The sequence below is a fragment of the Diplotaxodon limnothrissa genome, linkage group LG18 (genome assembly GCF_057381915.1).
Source record: "Diplotaxodon limnothrissa isolate DT_005_m linkage group LG18, D_limnothrissa_male_GT1.1, whole genome shotgun sequence".
Taxonomy (NCBI): domain Eukaryota; kingdom Metazoa; phylum Chordata; class Actinopteri; order Cichliformes; family Cichlidae; genus Diplotaxodon; species Diplotaxodon limnothrissa.
The window spans coordinates 13,043,251-13,060,728 of NC_140613.1; the positions used below are offsets into that span (position 1 = coordinate 13,043,251).

The window sequence follows — 17,478 nt, forward strand, 5'->3', positions numbered from 1 at the left end:
TTCAGTGGTTTTTACCTCCAGTAAATGAACTACATTGAAGTACACTGGCAGTGTGACAATTGCTGTTTTTGATACTGAAACTACTAAACTAAGACTCAAGTGCTTTTAAGTGTTTATGTTCTGGGCAACAGAAGTCTTATTTTGTAGTGTTTGCTTGTGGCCACCAGTTATATACTGTGTAATGTGACTGACTCTGCTCAAAAGTTTGACAGTTTCAGTAAGTGTTACAAAGAAAATAGGGATTTTTTTGCATATAGAAAAGCTTCTTCTGTGTTTTGATGTTGCATCCTCAGTGCAAGAACAGATTGTCTGATCAAACTATTTTTTTTTTTAGTAAACTCTTCTTTCACTGTCTTAAAACCAAACACAGGTAAGTCAGTAAGTTACTGAATAAAATGTGCAGAAAACATGTGGAAGTTTTACAGTTGTTCAAAGTCAGTGAGTCAGGGGCTTGAAGGAGAAGCAAATATACATCTGATACATCTGATTTTCTGGCGCTGTGTTTAACACCATGTTATCATGTCTTTATTTGTCATCATTGGACAATCTTACAATTAACTACACAACTTCTTTTCAGAATATCAGTCTAATTCACGCAAATGTGCAGTGCTTTAAATATTTTATTAGTCCAGTTTATACTCAGCACATGCAGTACTTAACAAAATTATTATTACTATCCAGTACAAGGTTCCACACAAGGTACTCACAGCTGCCCTAAATACACAATACTGGTAATTACCAAAAACACTTTTTATGTTCCTGTGGTTAATCCTCCAACATGCAATTATTTATTTAATATCAAAATAATTATTGTTGTTATCTATGATTTTTCAAATTCATAGTTTTACAAAAAAATATATCTTAAAACAGTTAAGTGCTTTAGGATTTATTTTTTTTTAAATTAAGATGCAAAGGTTATTTATACGACGTAGTATTAGGGTCGCATTAAAAAAACAATATCATTCATCATTTTGAGAATAATATTATAATTCTATTTTGTTTCAAGACAATCAGCCATGGTTGCTGTACCCTCTGAGTGAAATCGTACTTCAGAATCGACTTAAGTAACAAGGAAGGAAATGATTTCTTTTTTAGCACACAAACATATTATGGTGATATGTAAAAGGATGTTGAAAAGATGGTGCAGATGGTTGCATTCGTGTAATGTGAAATGGCTAACTCATCTACACAAAGGTATAAGAAACGTGGCAGTTTGTCTTGAAACAACAAAAGTAATCTCCACATTTTGATGCTTTTCTCAAAATAGATTTTCGATTTTAATCGTGAAATTTTGACTTTATTCTCAAATTGATCAGAATATTTTATTTTCTTAATGTGGCCCTAATACTCCGCCTTATATTTACTTCCAAAATTAGTTTTAGTGGTTGAATGTTGTTTGTGTTTAATTTCTGACTTCTCAGAGAAGTCCAGTGAGCTGGTTCAAATTTTGCATCTGTCTGATGTATGCGAGGTGACTTCTGCACCAACTGCAATGTTGCAACATGTTTGCAGAGAATCTGTTGTTGTGATAGTTTATATGCGTAGATTATTGAAGCACCCAGGTCAATGGAAAAATGCAGGAAGGAGTTTCTGGCCGCAGCGATGTGTGATGGGTAAACTACTGGCCCTGCAGAGAGAGAAATAAATAAAACAGTCTTTGCTCTGCTTTAGCTTTAAATATCTATGTGCTTGAAATTAAAATAAATAAATAAATTCAATAGTGATCATAATAACAGGACCAGCTTTTTCTTTATAAAGAAAAACATGGGCTTCGCAATCCATTATTGTTTTCTGTAATAAGAAAGCTTTGGAAACAGAAGGATAATTCACAAGATGATTCAGTGTTTATCAAGTTGCTGTTCTGTAACAGCAGGAAATAAAGAAAATGTAAATAACAAAACAATTTACCATTGGGCCGCACCCTCCACGTCTAATGGAACACCTTCTCTTCTGTTGTTCTTGGTTTGGTGGGTTGACCGTCCTGTTTGCCACCTATAATGAAATGACATGAACATTGCGTTTTTATGTAATGATGATAAATTAAAATCAACATAAAGTATAGACATGTTGTTACTGTATAAAGAAATCATGGTCATGACATTTATAGATTAATATACAAAGTCCACAAGGAGTTTGAAAAATTGTGATCCTGTGTAAACAGTAAATAAATACAGAAGGCAATAAATTGCAAATCTCACAATCCCACATTTGATCTAATAAAACAACAGATCAAATGTTTAAACTGAGAAAATGTACAAGTACAAGTAACGAGTTCTTAGTTACTTGTTCATTTAGAAGTTTTGATGAATCTTTCCAAACACAAGGAATGAACTTAAGGGAGCACAAAACTGCACAAACACCTATTATGATGCTACGTTCCAATTTTGTAATGGAAAAGTAGAAATACACTCAAAATCAAACACATTTGCCAGCCACATGATCCAGGTCTGTTGATACAACCTAAAACAGCGAGCTTTCTCTTCTGCGGCATTCAGTTCCTCTCTCCACAAAATATAATATGGAATTTGTAGTAAATTCAGACAGATAATTAAAGGTATGTATCCCTACCTTTTTGATTGCTGTTGCGGATCTTTTTACCTGATCTGGACCTTTCACTACGACTTGACCAGCTGCGTCTGAAGGAAAGGCAGTGATGAGCAGAACAACCTGCAGGCACAACAGGAGCAGCACAGTTTTGTCCATGGCTGACAAAAGAAACGAACAGAAAGCTGATGCTCACTAGAACTGCTGTGGACAAAGATGTGGCAATAACAGACTGCCAGCTGTGTTTTCTTACTAACAGGAAACTGCAAGTCATTATCAACACGAAACTTACTTACATTAATAAGAGTGCATAAGAGGTGCGACCCAAATACATTGACAGCTGTGGTTTTACTACAGTGAAAACCACTCCTTTAATCTTGGTTTACAAAAAAATTGAGTTGAGTTTAATTTCATTATGCTTCGTTATATTCTTCCTAGATGATAGATGGAATACTATATTTTTTTTAAAAAAAACAGCTTACAAACTTAATTATGTAGCATAAAGACTGAAGACAGGATGTAACAGCTATCCATACTATCTCAACAATCACAAGATCTGTTTACAAGCCTTTAAATTAGTATCATAACACGTAAAAAGCCTATGAATATGCAGCCACAATCCGTTCACATCTACTTTCACAAACTTACAAGTAAACAAACTGAAGAGATCAAAGTATGCAACTGTTTCTGTACTATGAAGATGAAGGTATTGCCGCCTACTAACCAATCAGTAATCTTAAAAGCAACATCACTATTCCTGGAAGATCCATCAGACCTTTCCTTGATGACTTGCAGTAATAAATGTATATTTGCAGAGCTTTGATCTGATCTGACTGATGCTGGTGATTTGCCTGCAGTAATGACTTTCAGTACTTACTGACTGTTTAACCTGTTCATGTATTTGCCAAAGTACAGTTTGCTGTTACAACATCAACAGTTCTCTGTGGCTGTGCACAGAATTAAAGATGTACTCTGTGCAATCATTCTAACCGGGAGAAAGAACACTTCAAACAAATCATTAAAATCCCTTAAATTATTCCTGTGATGTGAATGTAAGCTTTCAACCATAGTTGATGAATAAAACTGGTGTCACAATAAGCCACGTCTACAGAACAATAATGAGGAAATAGCAGTTCACGCAACAGCAATAGACAAAGCAAACAGCCATCTCTTGGCTCATATACGCTCACACAAACCCACAGTCAAAGCCACAGTTTCCATCACTTGTCACGTACTAACTATTGTAAACCTTTGGCCATCTTTACTGCCGCTCTTTGGTAATATGCATGAATTTATGTAACTTGTGTATAATACTGCACAATCCACAGACTTTACGTTTCTTTTAGCTGGATTACATCAGTTTAGAGGAGGAAATCTGATTATTTATCATCATTATTTTGTCAGTGCCGCTTTTAAATTCTGATTTATTCTGTGAATTCTGTTTATTCTGAAATTTTGTCAGATGTGTTGAGTGTTACATGACTTCTTCTGACAACCCAAGCTCTTTGTAACTGTGTCACTTGGTTCAGTAAGTACATCTACACAATCTTAGTGTTTAATGTCTGTGACAGTTCATTGACTGAGACAATGTAGAAGATAAATAGGCATGTAAAACTGGGTCTGTTATACTTATTTCAGACTACTAGATTTGCTTTGCATTCAAAGTAATTCAAAATGATATTTATTTATTTATGCATTTATTTATTTATTTATTATTCTACTGGGCCTTAGTGCATTCAATATGACCCAAAATGTGAGCACACAAACTCACTAGGAAAATGTTTAGAAATCAGTCAGAAAGCCATTTTACTAGTCACTTATATAGGACTAGAACTACAAATATCACCCCCTGGTAGCCATAGAAATGCAACTTTAAGACGCTTCAGCTTTGGCTTAACTTTTCAGAAGTTTATGTTTTATGTTGTCTGTTGTTCTTCCACATTACTCTCTGATTATTTTGTTGAACTGATGAGCTGTACTGATACCTTTCTCCAAGGTTAAGTCTGACTGCCTGCAGCTTCTGGGACACTTCAGTCTCTGCTATACTGATGACAGTGTGATCATGTATTTGTTTGTCTTTGTTGGTACCAAAGTCACAAATCCGAAGGTGGTTTTTGCCAGTGGTTGTAAAACACCAGTTTCTTCTTAGCAACAGGGGGTTGTCAAGAGTCTCCTACTAGTCTGTAGACATGCATCACTGGGGCCTTAGCCATTATTTACCTAGCAACTGCCATCAGCCTACCTACAGGAACCCCTGATGATCAGTCAGGAAATATTCATTTTTCTCTCATGATTGGTCAATGCCAGATGGTTGGCAGAGCAGTCTATAGGATGATTTTGCAAAACTACAATATCCTTAAAGAATATGTGAAAAGTACAAGACTAAATTATGTTTAGATAAAAATATAAATAATCACATTTTCATGAAGTGTATTTGCAAATTCAAATGTAATGATTTCATATATTACATAGTCAGAGATCACAGTAAATTTAAGCTCGATTTATGAAGACAAATAAATATTATATGTATATATATATATACACATATATATATATGTTTTGTAATTGCACAGATCACTTTTAACCTCAGAAATATCAATTTTAGCGTTCTCTGATAATGTAGTAGACTTGCAGTTAGTTTAAAGTCTTGATTTCAACATAAATTTGAAACACTTTAATGATAATGCCTGATGCTGATAAAGAACATTACATCATCTCTTGTTATTACATCATTACTTAATTTCCATTTATTGGTTGACACATATATAAACAATTCCATATAAGTCAATTGATTAATACTTTTGTTTGATTATATGTTATTGAACAATCAAATTAATTAAGTAGTCTTGCACACAGAAGAGATACATCAGATTACAAACCATTTTTTTTTAAAAAGCTAGAAAATTAAATACAAAAAGAAAGCAATGGTCTTAATAAAATGTAAAAATATATCAAATGTTTAAACTGAGACATAGTTCAGAATTTTATTAAAAATATTAGCTCATTTTGAATTTAATAGTAGCAACATGTCTCAAAAAGGTTGGGAAAGAACAACAAGAGGGTGGTACTAAACTTAAAACAACTGGAGCAACATTTTGGAACTAATTATATGAATTGACAACAGGTCACTAACATGACCGGGTATTAAAAAAAAAGAAAATCTCAGAAGTTAAGATGGGTAGAGGTTCACCAATCTGCAAGAAACTGCCTTTAAATTATGGAACTATTTCAGAACAATATAACTATGTCCAAAATTAGAAAGATATGCCAACATCATTAAAAAATTCAGAGTCTGGAAAAAAAATTGTACAGTGATCAAAGCAAAAAATCACAATTGGATATCTTTCCCCCATTAGGCAGCAATAATGGAATTGGCAGCATTCACAAGGCTGAAATGTAGATATATGAACTTATAATATCTGCAAATCATTGTATTTGGTTTCTATTTCCATTTTACACAGAATCCCAAATACTTGGAATTGGTTTTGTAAATAAGCAAAACAATATAATCAATGTAATAATCAAATTGCATCGAAAATAAATGACTTTTTTGTTGAAAAAAGATTACATATTAGATAGAGTTACATTATAGGGCAGTAACTGGGAATATACTTGGAAACTGACAACAGAAGGACATGTAGACAGGCTAACCTTTCTTTTTTCCTGACTGATTAATAATGCAGTCGACTAAAATATGCTATCCTTTGCTATGGTGTCTGGAAATACCTTAGAATTGAATATTTGACCTTTATACTTTACTGATTTCTGATCATGTCAAAATTTGTTTGAAGTCTGAAAATAATCTTTTAGAAAGAAATCAAACGGCCCTACCTTACCTAATCCTAAACAGCATTTAGGACTAAGGATTTCTAACAGTATGTATGATTCTTATGCCGTCTTACCTGTATTAAATATGTATGTTTTACTACAGAATCAAAAGATCTAAATTAAAACTAAATTGAAAAATTGCCTCAATGTCCAAATTGAGGTAAATGTGTGTGGTTTTTTGTATTTTTGTCTTCAATAAAGTAAAAAAAAAAAACTGAATTAAAAGTATCATATCATAATAGAGAGGTCTCTTGATGATGATCAGACAGGCGGAAGAATTGTTTGATTGTTCACCAGTCTTGTTCTCAGTTGTTGTTACTGGAAAGAAAAGAAAGAAAAAAAAACACATCCATCTTGTCAAATCTTGCCACAAATCAAAGTATTGTGTGTAACAGCGTCATGCACCAATCACATTCATTAAATGTTATAATCCTGCTTTACAAATGTACAATAAATCCATAACTCTAGACCAGGGAGCAAAACATAACAATTAAAAATAAAGCACAGATTTTTTATTTTAGCTGTAATTTAGTATCATATCAAATGTGATTGTACCTGTTCAGTAGAGGACGCTGAGGATTGTGTTCCTTGTTTTTCTTTGTATATTTTTGCCATTCTTGGTATAACTCTACTTTTCCAAACTCTTCCTGGTGTAACCTTTTGCTTTCTTCTATGGCCTTTTTGGGTGCAGCTACTTCTGCCACGTACCAGTCCCCTCCCCTGATTGATTCAGTCAACTCTTTGTGCTTGAGGAAAGGCTCCCATTGGCCTGGGTTACTGAGGAGAGCATCAGCCTCCACAGATCGAAGGCAGTCTGCTTTCAAAGCGATCTCGGCAGAGCTGCCTTCTGGTTTCATACCCCGTGCCAAAGCATGAAACAAACAGCTCTTGCCCTCACTCTCTATAATCACTGTCTGGTTATTGATGTGCACATCATAATGGCCATCAGGGTATTGGTCACTCTTTTGTCTGTAGATCAATGTCACAGTTGTATTGGCAGGTCGAGTGTCTGGGCTCAGCTCCTGCATTTTGGTAAGTCTTCCATTGCTGTCCTCTGTTAGGATGACAACTTTAGTGCCAGTGGCTTCTGACAGAACTTTGATATCGAGGATGGTACCTGCAGTCGTGGAGTTCTTGATCTTTTCAGCATGTGATTGTGAGCACTGACCTGCCTCTCCTTTAAGTTTGTGTTTAGAATTCAGCTTTCTTGGGGTGTATATGTTGTTCTGCCCAGCTCTGAGTTTTTTCTCTGTCCTGTCACTCTTTAAGCTGTTTATGATTATATGATGGTCAATATTGCTTTTTATTTGACCGTGAACATGAGAAACAATGTAAGTAGAGAACTTGTGGTCGAAGACTTCTACCAAAGCATTAGCCAATAAAGTATTGATGGTGGATGCTAAGTCTTGCTTGAAGTCTTTCAAAAGTTTAATGTCCTCTCCAGATAGATCACTTACTTTCACATTCTCGTTGCTTTTCTTTTCTTTAAATATTTTCAGCTGTTCATGAAGATTTGAGAAAAACTTATATGAGAGGCTGAGCACTGTACTGATGGTATTGTCTGTCAGTCGGCCCATGTAACGAGTTTGGATTGTGGTAAGAATTGCAGATGCATTGTCTTTGGTGTGTGATTTGGCTTTTTCAGTTATTTTAGAGAGAGATGAATTCAGTTTATTTTGCCAACTGAGGTCTGCATAGAATGGCTGCACTGCAGTTTTGCTTAACTCTTTGAAAATGGCCAAGAGATTATTCTTTGTGCTCTTATCGTTCAGAAGATCTTGAAGTTGCTTTTTATCCTCAGCTTGTGAGAGAATGATGAAGTCTACTAATGTAGCTAAGGGGTCTTTTTCCATGTTTGATTCCACACTGGGGACAATCCTTTCTTTTAAATCAGATTTGATGCTGTTTACTATATCTGCCAGTATTTTCTCTTCTTTATTCCCAAAACCATTAGTAATGATTGTCATTTCTGCATTCTTCATATTTGTCACAGGACTAACATTTTCTTCAGCCTGTCTGGAGAGAAACTTTGGCATCGGCTTCATCTTTTTGCCCATTCCTTTGAGTAATATTTCAGAAGATTTGAAGCTGTTTGCGACCAACTTTCCAACTCCAAACCCAACGAGAGATACACCAAGAGAAATGGCTTTTTCTGTTGCCCATGACTTCCAGCTGATTTCTCCTGTCATCGTAGACTCACTCGTGCTGTCTGTTTTTTCTTCAGTAATGAGTCCCATGCCAACTTGAGCCAATCTATGAAACATACATGCAGTGAGCAATGATCCTCCAATATTCTGTAAAACTGCAAAAAAGGTCACTAGAAGACCTTCCCATGAGAAACGAGGCTCATCTTCCACAGAAAATATATATCTCAGACCTCTATTATAGAGGGTATAGACTTCAACTTGGAGATCTTTATCAGCCCCTGATACCAAGCAGAAAATAGGGGATTTTTTTACCACTGGATTCTGCTGTTTTATTTTATCCAACTTTTTGATGGCCTCAGTAATGTTTTTGTCAAAGTAACTTAGAACGTTGCACTTGGTTGATAACTGTTTTTCCAGACTGGTTGGGTTGCTGTTGGCTGAGTATGCAGAGGACATTGTTACAAACTGAAGGCAGACTAGTGATTCTTCACTGAGAAACTTCAGAGATTCCTGTGCCTTCATTAGATCATCTATTGCCTTGGTGAGGTAATCTCCTTCCGCCTGTTGTATAGTGCAGTATGCACGAGTGTAAAAAGCTACAGCTGCCCAGCTTTTATCCTCTGTCGTGGCTTTTTCAAACATTATGGCTGCGGTGTCCCACTTTTTTTCATCCAGTGCAACATTTCCAAACTTGATGTAGTGATAAATGCTGGAACTTGGTGAAGTCTGACTTTCAGACTGACTTTTTGCCTTTGACAAATCAGCTTTCAGACTCTCTTGCAGTTCATTTCTCTTCAACTGATCAATTTCTTCTGATTTAGTTTGCAGCCAAATCCCCCAGAACTCATTCATGATGGCAACAACAGCTCTTTCCTCGTCTCCATCAGTGGTGTCATAAATATCTTGAAGTGTTTCACAGTATTCTGAAAACAGGTCCTCCCGCAGTTTCATCTCAGCAACATCGTTCATCATGTAACTTATCTTTTCTGCTGCAAGTCTGTCTCTTGTGCTCTTGGCTTCCTCCAGAGAGGACATTGTGTGAAAAGATGGCTGCAGGTGTTCAGTGGAAATGATTATCTGAGCAGATCCAGGTTTACCTTTGCGTGCAGTTCGTCCAAAAGCCTGGAGTTCCACTCTTGTGTTCTCAGAAAGGAAGGAGAGGATCACAAATAACCCTCCATTATTGTTCACCTTTGGGGACACTTTTATGTCTGTGCCACGGCCGGCAAGGTTTGTGGCAACAATGACATCACCAGGATGAAGCTCCTTGTCTATTTTACTCAAACTGTCTCTGTCACTGCGGCAGTAGAGAATCAATTTTTTATTTGGGATGCTGCTCTTCAGCTCTTCGTAGATCTCTTTGGCTTTGTTTATAGTTTCACAGATCACCAACGCTGCTCTTCCTTCTCTGTATGAATTTGGGGAAATCTGAGCCATGACCACATCTTTTATTTCAGATTTCCATTCTTCAGCTGTTTTTTTCAGAGTACCTTTGACCTCAAATAACTTCTTCCTGCTGAATGTTGGTATTTTGCACACAGAGAGATTTGGATACAGGTCCTGCAAAAACTGAATGTCTGCTTTGCTCCCCAGTGTTCCTGTTGTTCCGTATATTTTCCCCTGGTATTTCTCAAAAAAGGAGATGTTGGAAATGTAGTTTGTCACTGTTGAAATTGTGCTCAGTTTGACTTGGTGTTTAACCTCCACAAACTGCTGCAGACCATCCCCCCATTTCTTATTCAGTTCAACAATACCAGTGGATCTGAAGTCCACTGGACAGATGTTGTCATTTTCTACGACATATTCTCGTCCTTCTTTCAGTAACATTGCCAGAAAGGCATTCTGAACCCACACTGAGACTTTCTTCTCCACCAGAGTCTTCAAGTATCCAGGAATGCTGATTTTGTCTTTATTGTTTTCACATGGGGTGTACTGAATCCTCTCAGAGATCAATTCTGCAATGGGCTTGATGAGAACTTCTTCTGACTCATAGAGAGGACAACACAATCCTTCCTCCAGCACAAGAAATGAAAGCTCTGGGATGTCCCGGTCATTGTATGGACTGCACTTTTGAAGACAGAGCAGTCCCTTGTCATCTAGCGTGTAAACAGTAAAGCCATAGGGGACATAGTCCTCAATTTCTTTGAAAAAGTCAACCATAGCATCCTGACTCACTGTTTTCAGTTTACTGAGAATTTCATGGTTTTCACTCTTGTAGATATCTTCTGAAAATCCTTTTGGCACAATGTTGGATTCTTCAGCAATAGTTAAAATGTCCATTGGATCACTAATTTCAGTGTCTTCTGTGTTCATTGAGTCATAGATAGCCTTGAAGAATGAAGCAGGAGGACCTCTTACAAATGTCTGATGTCCTGTAGATAGGAAGCCATACTGACTGACGTGGCTCCAGATCATGGTGAGAATAATGTTCAGGTGCTGCATGGAGACCATGGGGCTGGACAGGTATGTCAGCTGCACTCCTTGATCTAGCAGCAGTGAGTCCACTTCATCGATAATGATGCACTGAAAGTTACGATCAGCCCTCACATCCTTCATCTCAAATATTTGGCGAAGGTGATCAGCAGCAAAGGCTTCAATGGTTCCATAGACCACGTCCTTCTGATAGCATTCTTTCTGATCTTTATCCTCATTTTTATTTGTGTTTGTGTCGACTGTAATGCCAAAGTATTTGTAAAATTTGGCCCATTCTTTAGCATCTCTTTGGCATAACACAGAGGAGTTGGACACCACATCCACCTTTTCACCTCTAAGCACACGCAGCACGGCAAACATCGCTATGACACAAGACTTCCCTTCTCCAGTTCCCATCTCCAGGAGCTTCCCAGTGTCAGACAGGGCCAACAGGCACCAGCTTATCATCTGAGTTGCCCTGGGAAACCACTTCCTTTCAGCTTTGTGGAGGTGTACAGCATTGCATAAGACTGCAAGGACTTCCTGAAGGTCCTCAGTTTCTTTGCTTTGACACAGAGACCTAACATGTTCCACATCACATGTGTGCCTTTTAATTTCACCAGTTTTGATTAGGTTTGTTACATGAGTTACTATGTTGTCTGATGTACTCAGTGTTTGTTTATCAATGACTTTCATCTGCTGTATTTCACAGAAAAGGTTTTCAATGTTTCTTTTTTTCTCACCTCTAAGGCTCTTTTCTAGATGCTGGATCAGATTCTTAGTTGTGCATGAATCTATGAGCTCAGTGAGAGATTTGTTGTTTTCATCTTTCCACTTAGAGGAAACCTGATATGTTTCCATCAAATGTAAAATCTTCATGATGGAAATACAGCCGTCATCATGGTGGTTATCAGTTAATGCTCCAAGAAGGTTTAAGACCTCTACTGGTGACCAAAGTCTTTGTTCCCCAAGATTTGAAACCATCTTGAAGACTTCTTTGGTTTCTTTGTCTAAGTCTTGGAATTGTTCCACACAGGCAAATAAATTCTCCAAACACCATTTGCCTGCAGGATCTGTCATGTTTTTAACAGCTTCTGTTTCTCTAGCAAACACTTGCAAGAGATTTTCCAGAAAGGTCAAAATAAAGATCTCATTAGAAAGCAATTCCTTCCCTGTGATTTTCTTTGAGACGGTGATGATTTTTGTGTCAGTGATTGTGTCTTCATTTAGGTTACAATGGAGGACCTGAAAAAGGGCCTTAATAAAGATATGTCTCAGTTCCACATCTTCACTGTGAAATTTACTCATGAGGTTCTGCAGGACCTCCGCAGCAAACACCAGGGAGTCATCGTCTTTGAGTCTTGAAAGTTCCAGAGCATGCAGAACACTGAGACTTTGTTTTTCAATAATAAATCCACGACTAAACGGTGTATGCCCCGTTTCCATTGCCTCTATGCCACGTTGAACATAATCTGACACAAAATCATCCATTGTACCATAAACAATGTCTGCTTCATAGACATCCTGGAATGATGGGTCAGTCTTCTTCACGTTTGTGTTAAGTGAAATGTTAAGGTGCTTGTAGAAGTCAGACCACTCCTTTGTTTGCTCCTCTGAGTGAACATCAGAGCTCAGCACAATGTCCAATTTGTTTCCCATGCAGACTTGCATGGCTGCAAACATGGCTGTAACACATGGGTCTTCTTCCACACCAACCAGTTGTACCACTCCACTTTTCAGAGTCAGCACCAGTCCACACCACCGCACCATCTGCCTCACTGTGGGCCACCAGCCTTTTATATTAAACACTGCTTTGCAGAGCTGACACAGACATTTCTGTATGTTGTCTGCATTCAAAGATTCACATTTAAATGAATCTTTCATAAAAGTTTCTTCTTTTGGTACATTTTCTGTATATTTCAGGACACCAGTGTTAATGTTTTTTATCATATCAATGACAGAGTCATCCAAATTCCACAACATCTTTACTTCTGCTAGAACTGCAGTTACACTGTTCTCATCATTTCCTCTTAGAGTCTTTTGGAAATCCTGACAAAATCGCTCAGGAGCAGCAGATTCAAGGAGCTGGATTAGAGAGTGTCCACAGTCATCTATCCAGTCTGGTGGTATGTCATACACTCGTACCAAGGTAAGGATTTGAGTTATGGAATCATCATCCGCATATTTCTGTGACAGTGCATTAAGCAGAGTGACTGCTTCCATTGGAGTCCATTGGTTTCTTTGCACAAGTTTGAGGAGCATTTCAGTGGATTTTGAGTGGGCTTCTTTTCCATTTAGATCTGTGAGTGTGGATAAGAGAAGCTTTAAACACTGGATTTCCATCTTTAAAGTGAACACAGAGGCTCTTCCAACTGCACTCTGCAGTGATGATGTAAGGGTGCTCAGGAATTCAATTACAAAGAGGTTTTCAGTGGAAATCTCATATTCTGCCCATTGTTTGGCTATGAGGACAGCATCATTATCAGATCTGTCACGGTCATTGAAAACATGCATCAGGTTCAGATACAGGGCTTGAGTCAAGAGGAAACTCTCAAAAACACCACTTGCTGATTGGCTGATGGATCCCAAATGGGACTGCATATGATTGGAGATGGTTTGTAGGGAAACTTCTTCAGATATTTCCAGAGACAGAGCACAGAGCTCTGTGATGAACACCTGAGTGTGCTGCAGAGTGCTGATGGATGGAGGAGCACTGATCCACTCATCAAACAGAAGTTTGTCCAGGACTGAAAGGATCTCACTGAGCTGATCACCTGTGAGCTGAGTCAGACTGAGATTTATAACTGGGAGACTGCATTTCACCGAGAGGAGTTCAAGAAGCTCGTCACTGTCACTGATTGATTCATAGTTGGCTTCAGACTTATGCAGATGCTTTATTAGAACATCTCGCTTGGACTCACATTCCTGTGAAATGTGCCCTCTCACCTGTTTCTCAAACTGCTCTTTAGCTCGTTGGTAGGAACTTTCCAGAGTTTCATTGAATTTTTTTCTTCTTTTGTCCTCTTCTCTCCTTTGCCTCTCCTGTTCTCTTCTCTGTTCTTCCTCTCTCCTTTGCCTCTCCTGTTCTCTTCTCTGTTCTTCCTCTCTCCTCTGTCTCTCCTGCCTCTCCGCTTCGCTTCTCCCCCATTGGTCAAAGCAACTTCTACACTCGTACGCATTATCCTGACCAACTGGTCTGTAATATTGACCTCCGTTGAACACATATACATATCGTCCATAAATAGTATTTTGAGAAAGGTTGTTGAAGCTCATGCACGGAGGCAGGCCATTATAACATTTACAGCATCTCAGGTTGCTGCCCATGTTACTTTCTGATGGTGCATTCCCCATTTTTGATGATTTAGTCAGCAATTAGTCAGTGGCTGTCAAACGTGCCCAGCATTCTTCTGAAAAGCCAATAAATAAATAAAAATTCAATGACTTAATTATATAACAACTTATCCATAATCCATAAAGTTGTGCTGACTATTATTATAGCTCACAAAATAAATAAATAAAGTAGATAATTATAAATATTAAAGTACATAATAATTAATTTTAAAAATTCAGATTTCTTTACCACTAATGTACAACAAGCCATGATGGCACTGAAGAAACAGTTAAACATATAATAAATTAAAAATACAAAAATGTATTCATTTATAATACATAGAACGTAAGTAAACATACATATACATTCCACTTACATGCCTGTTAAGCAAAAAATGCCCAGCAGTTTATATACATATATGTATATGAGGTGCGATGAAGAAGGTGCCTAATAAGTACAGCAAGCTGTCCATACCGGAGGACTTGAAAACTGCCTTGGAAACTCACAGCCTTGTCCAGGTGCTTGAAGAGGTACACCAAAGAGATAAAGGGCAGGAGAATAAACCATCTGTTCTTCACAGAAACATCCAAGATGTACTCTCAGTGGCAGGGGAACAATATGAGAACAACACCACCAAGGCTGGAGGAGGAGCATATAGGAGAAGGATGCAACCCATAACAGCAGTTGGTGGAGCTAAGAGAAGACCACAGCAACCTCCCTGAACAGGACCCAGTAACAATCACAGTGGGAGATATCAAAGAAAGGTTCATATGGTTCACGCCTACTGGCTGAAGAAGCTGACTGCACTCCACAAGTGTCTGGCAGCACTGATGAACCAGCTGCTGGTCAATGAGAGACACCTGGAATGGCTAACCGAAGGCCGGACAGTCCTGATCCTCGAGGACTGCCAGAAGGGACCGGTCCCTTCCAACTACAAGCCAATAACCTGCCTCAGTACCACATGGAAGCTCCTATCAGGCATCATAGCCATTACAAGAAGGCCTATGACCCGATGTCCCACACCTGGATCCTGGAATGCCTATAACTATACAAGAGGATACAGGAACTCAATGGGGATGTGGCGTACAACACTGGAGGCTAACTTCAAGCCAATAGCACAAGTCACCATCAAGTGAGGGACCAAGGAGAGGCTCTGTTCCCACTGCCGTTCTGCATAGACCTGAACCAGTGAGATCATAGACATAGATCATAGTCTCGATAAATGCACGGCGTTTCGGCGGGTACACTGGCTTCCGCGAGTGTGATGCTTATTTGGAGCAATGAAAAAATAATAAAATATAATTTTATTTTTATATTTCAATATCACAATAAACTTCCAATTTAGAAGTACAAGTTTTTTTTTCTTTTTTTCTTTTTTTTTAAAGAACTAACATAAATAAAATACACTTCAGCTAAATACTTCTAATTTATTTTCCCAAACCACGAGGAGCCGCACTATAACGACTAAAGAGCCGCATGCGGCTCCGGAGCCGCAGGTTGCCGACCCCTGGTCTATACCTTACCCTAACACTATACTGTTTATACCGTCTTTATACGCAGGGGTGTCAAACTCCAGGCCTCGAGGGCCGGTGTCCTGCAGGTTTTAGATCTCACCCAGGGTCAACACACCTGAATCAAATGATTAGTTCATTACCAGGCTTCTGGAGAACTTCAAGACATGTTGAGGAGGTCATTTAGCCATTTAAATCAGCTGTCTTGGATCAAGGACACATCTAAAACCTGCAGGACACCAGCCCTCGAGGCCTGGAGTTCGACACCTGTGCCATACAGTATAAGGTGTCTATAAAGTTGGAATGTCAGAAAATTAATCTCTGCTATACTAACACAAAAATTAATTCTCAAACTCCTAACTACATTCACAAAACACACAGTAGTTTCAGATCATGCACACAACCAGTCACAATAACATATCATACTATAAGGACTGTAGTGTATTTTTGTTTCTATCACTGAGGGAACATTGACTGCACACTAAAAAGCACAGTAGCTCAACTATTTTCAGCATCATGTGTCTCTTAAATTCCTCAAAAATATGATAGGAAAAAAGAAATGGACCTCATTCTGTTTGTACTTAAACATTCGTATAATACACATTGTCCTTCTTCTGTTATTGACATAATAAAATAAAATAAAATGTTAATGTTTATGATTGAAAAATGATTATTTACACTGTTAGTGTAATATATTAGTGTCTTAGCAATTCAGAAAAATGTATACAAAATGTAAAACTTTTACATTACCTTGATCTTCAGAGAGGAAGAAACAATCAGCCCCACAACATCTAGAGAAGTGAAACTGACCTTAAGGCTCACAGCTGAAGCTGCCAGTGATATAAGAGTGAAGGACAGGGGCGTGTCTAAAGGGTTGTCTCTGAGTTTACTTGTAATAGAGTATTTTTACACGGTAATATTGCAACGACTGCTTAAGTAAACGGTCCAAATGTTTTACAAGAGTTGATCAATACAAATACAAAACACATGAAAACCATGGCCTCTTTTTTTACTTAGCTAGTTTTTAATGCTCCATTTATTTCTGAATGAATTTTCAGAAATTTTGAAATTTCTGAATTTTCTTGGCATCTCAGTCCTTCTCTCCTGACTGGTTGCTAGTCTTTCAATGCCATCATATTTGAAAAATTCTATAGTTGCCGCTGCATATCCGCATGTCACGAGCATAAATAATGACATTCAAAGGTATTAGAAGTAGGAAGTTTTGCTTCTGAGGCTATATTGCACAAATAATTCATTATAAGAATCAGCACTGCAATGAGCACATTGTCTTCTTGTGGTGTAAAGGTTTCATCCAATATTTCACGATTAGTACCCTGATGTACATGTGGCATAAAAAAACTGAGATAATAACATTTTCCCTAAAGATGGTCTTTCTGCAGTCCAGGGGTCGGCAACCTTTCTGATGATGAGTGCCAAGTCAATGTGCCATTTGATTGCATTAGCAATAAATTTAATAGCACTCTATATTAGCAGTTACACGCTATATAGAACAACTTTATAGAATTATATTTGTTCACAGATGCTGGCAGCTATCAGCGAATAGTTATCAGCTATTTTTTTTTTAAAAAAAGAGGCACTTTTTATCCATAACAAGAACCCTATAACAGCAAACAACAGAAAATCCAAATGGTCTCCAAATGGTCTCCTCACAACAATGATAAGAAAAAATAAACTGAACCAATAC

The 17,478-nt window shown here is 37.7% G+C and overlaps 1 protein-coding gene across 1 annotated transcript; it reads right to left on the reverse strand.

The window, feature by feature from the left end:
- Positions 1–1,930: 1,930 nt before the first annotated feature.
- Positions 1,931–14,282, reverse strand: LOC146613214 (uncharacterized). The gene is made up of 3 exons (XM_085377748.1): positions 6,928–14,282; positions 2,569–2,705; positions 1,931–1,992 (listed from the first exon to the last, which is right to left on the reverse strand). Exons 1-3 carry the CDS (start codon positions 14,280–14,282, stop codon positions 1,931–1,933), a joined length of 7,554 nt encoding a protein of 2,517 aa, XP_085233874.1.
- Positions 14,283–17,478: the final 3,196 nt, after the last annotated feature.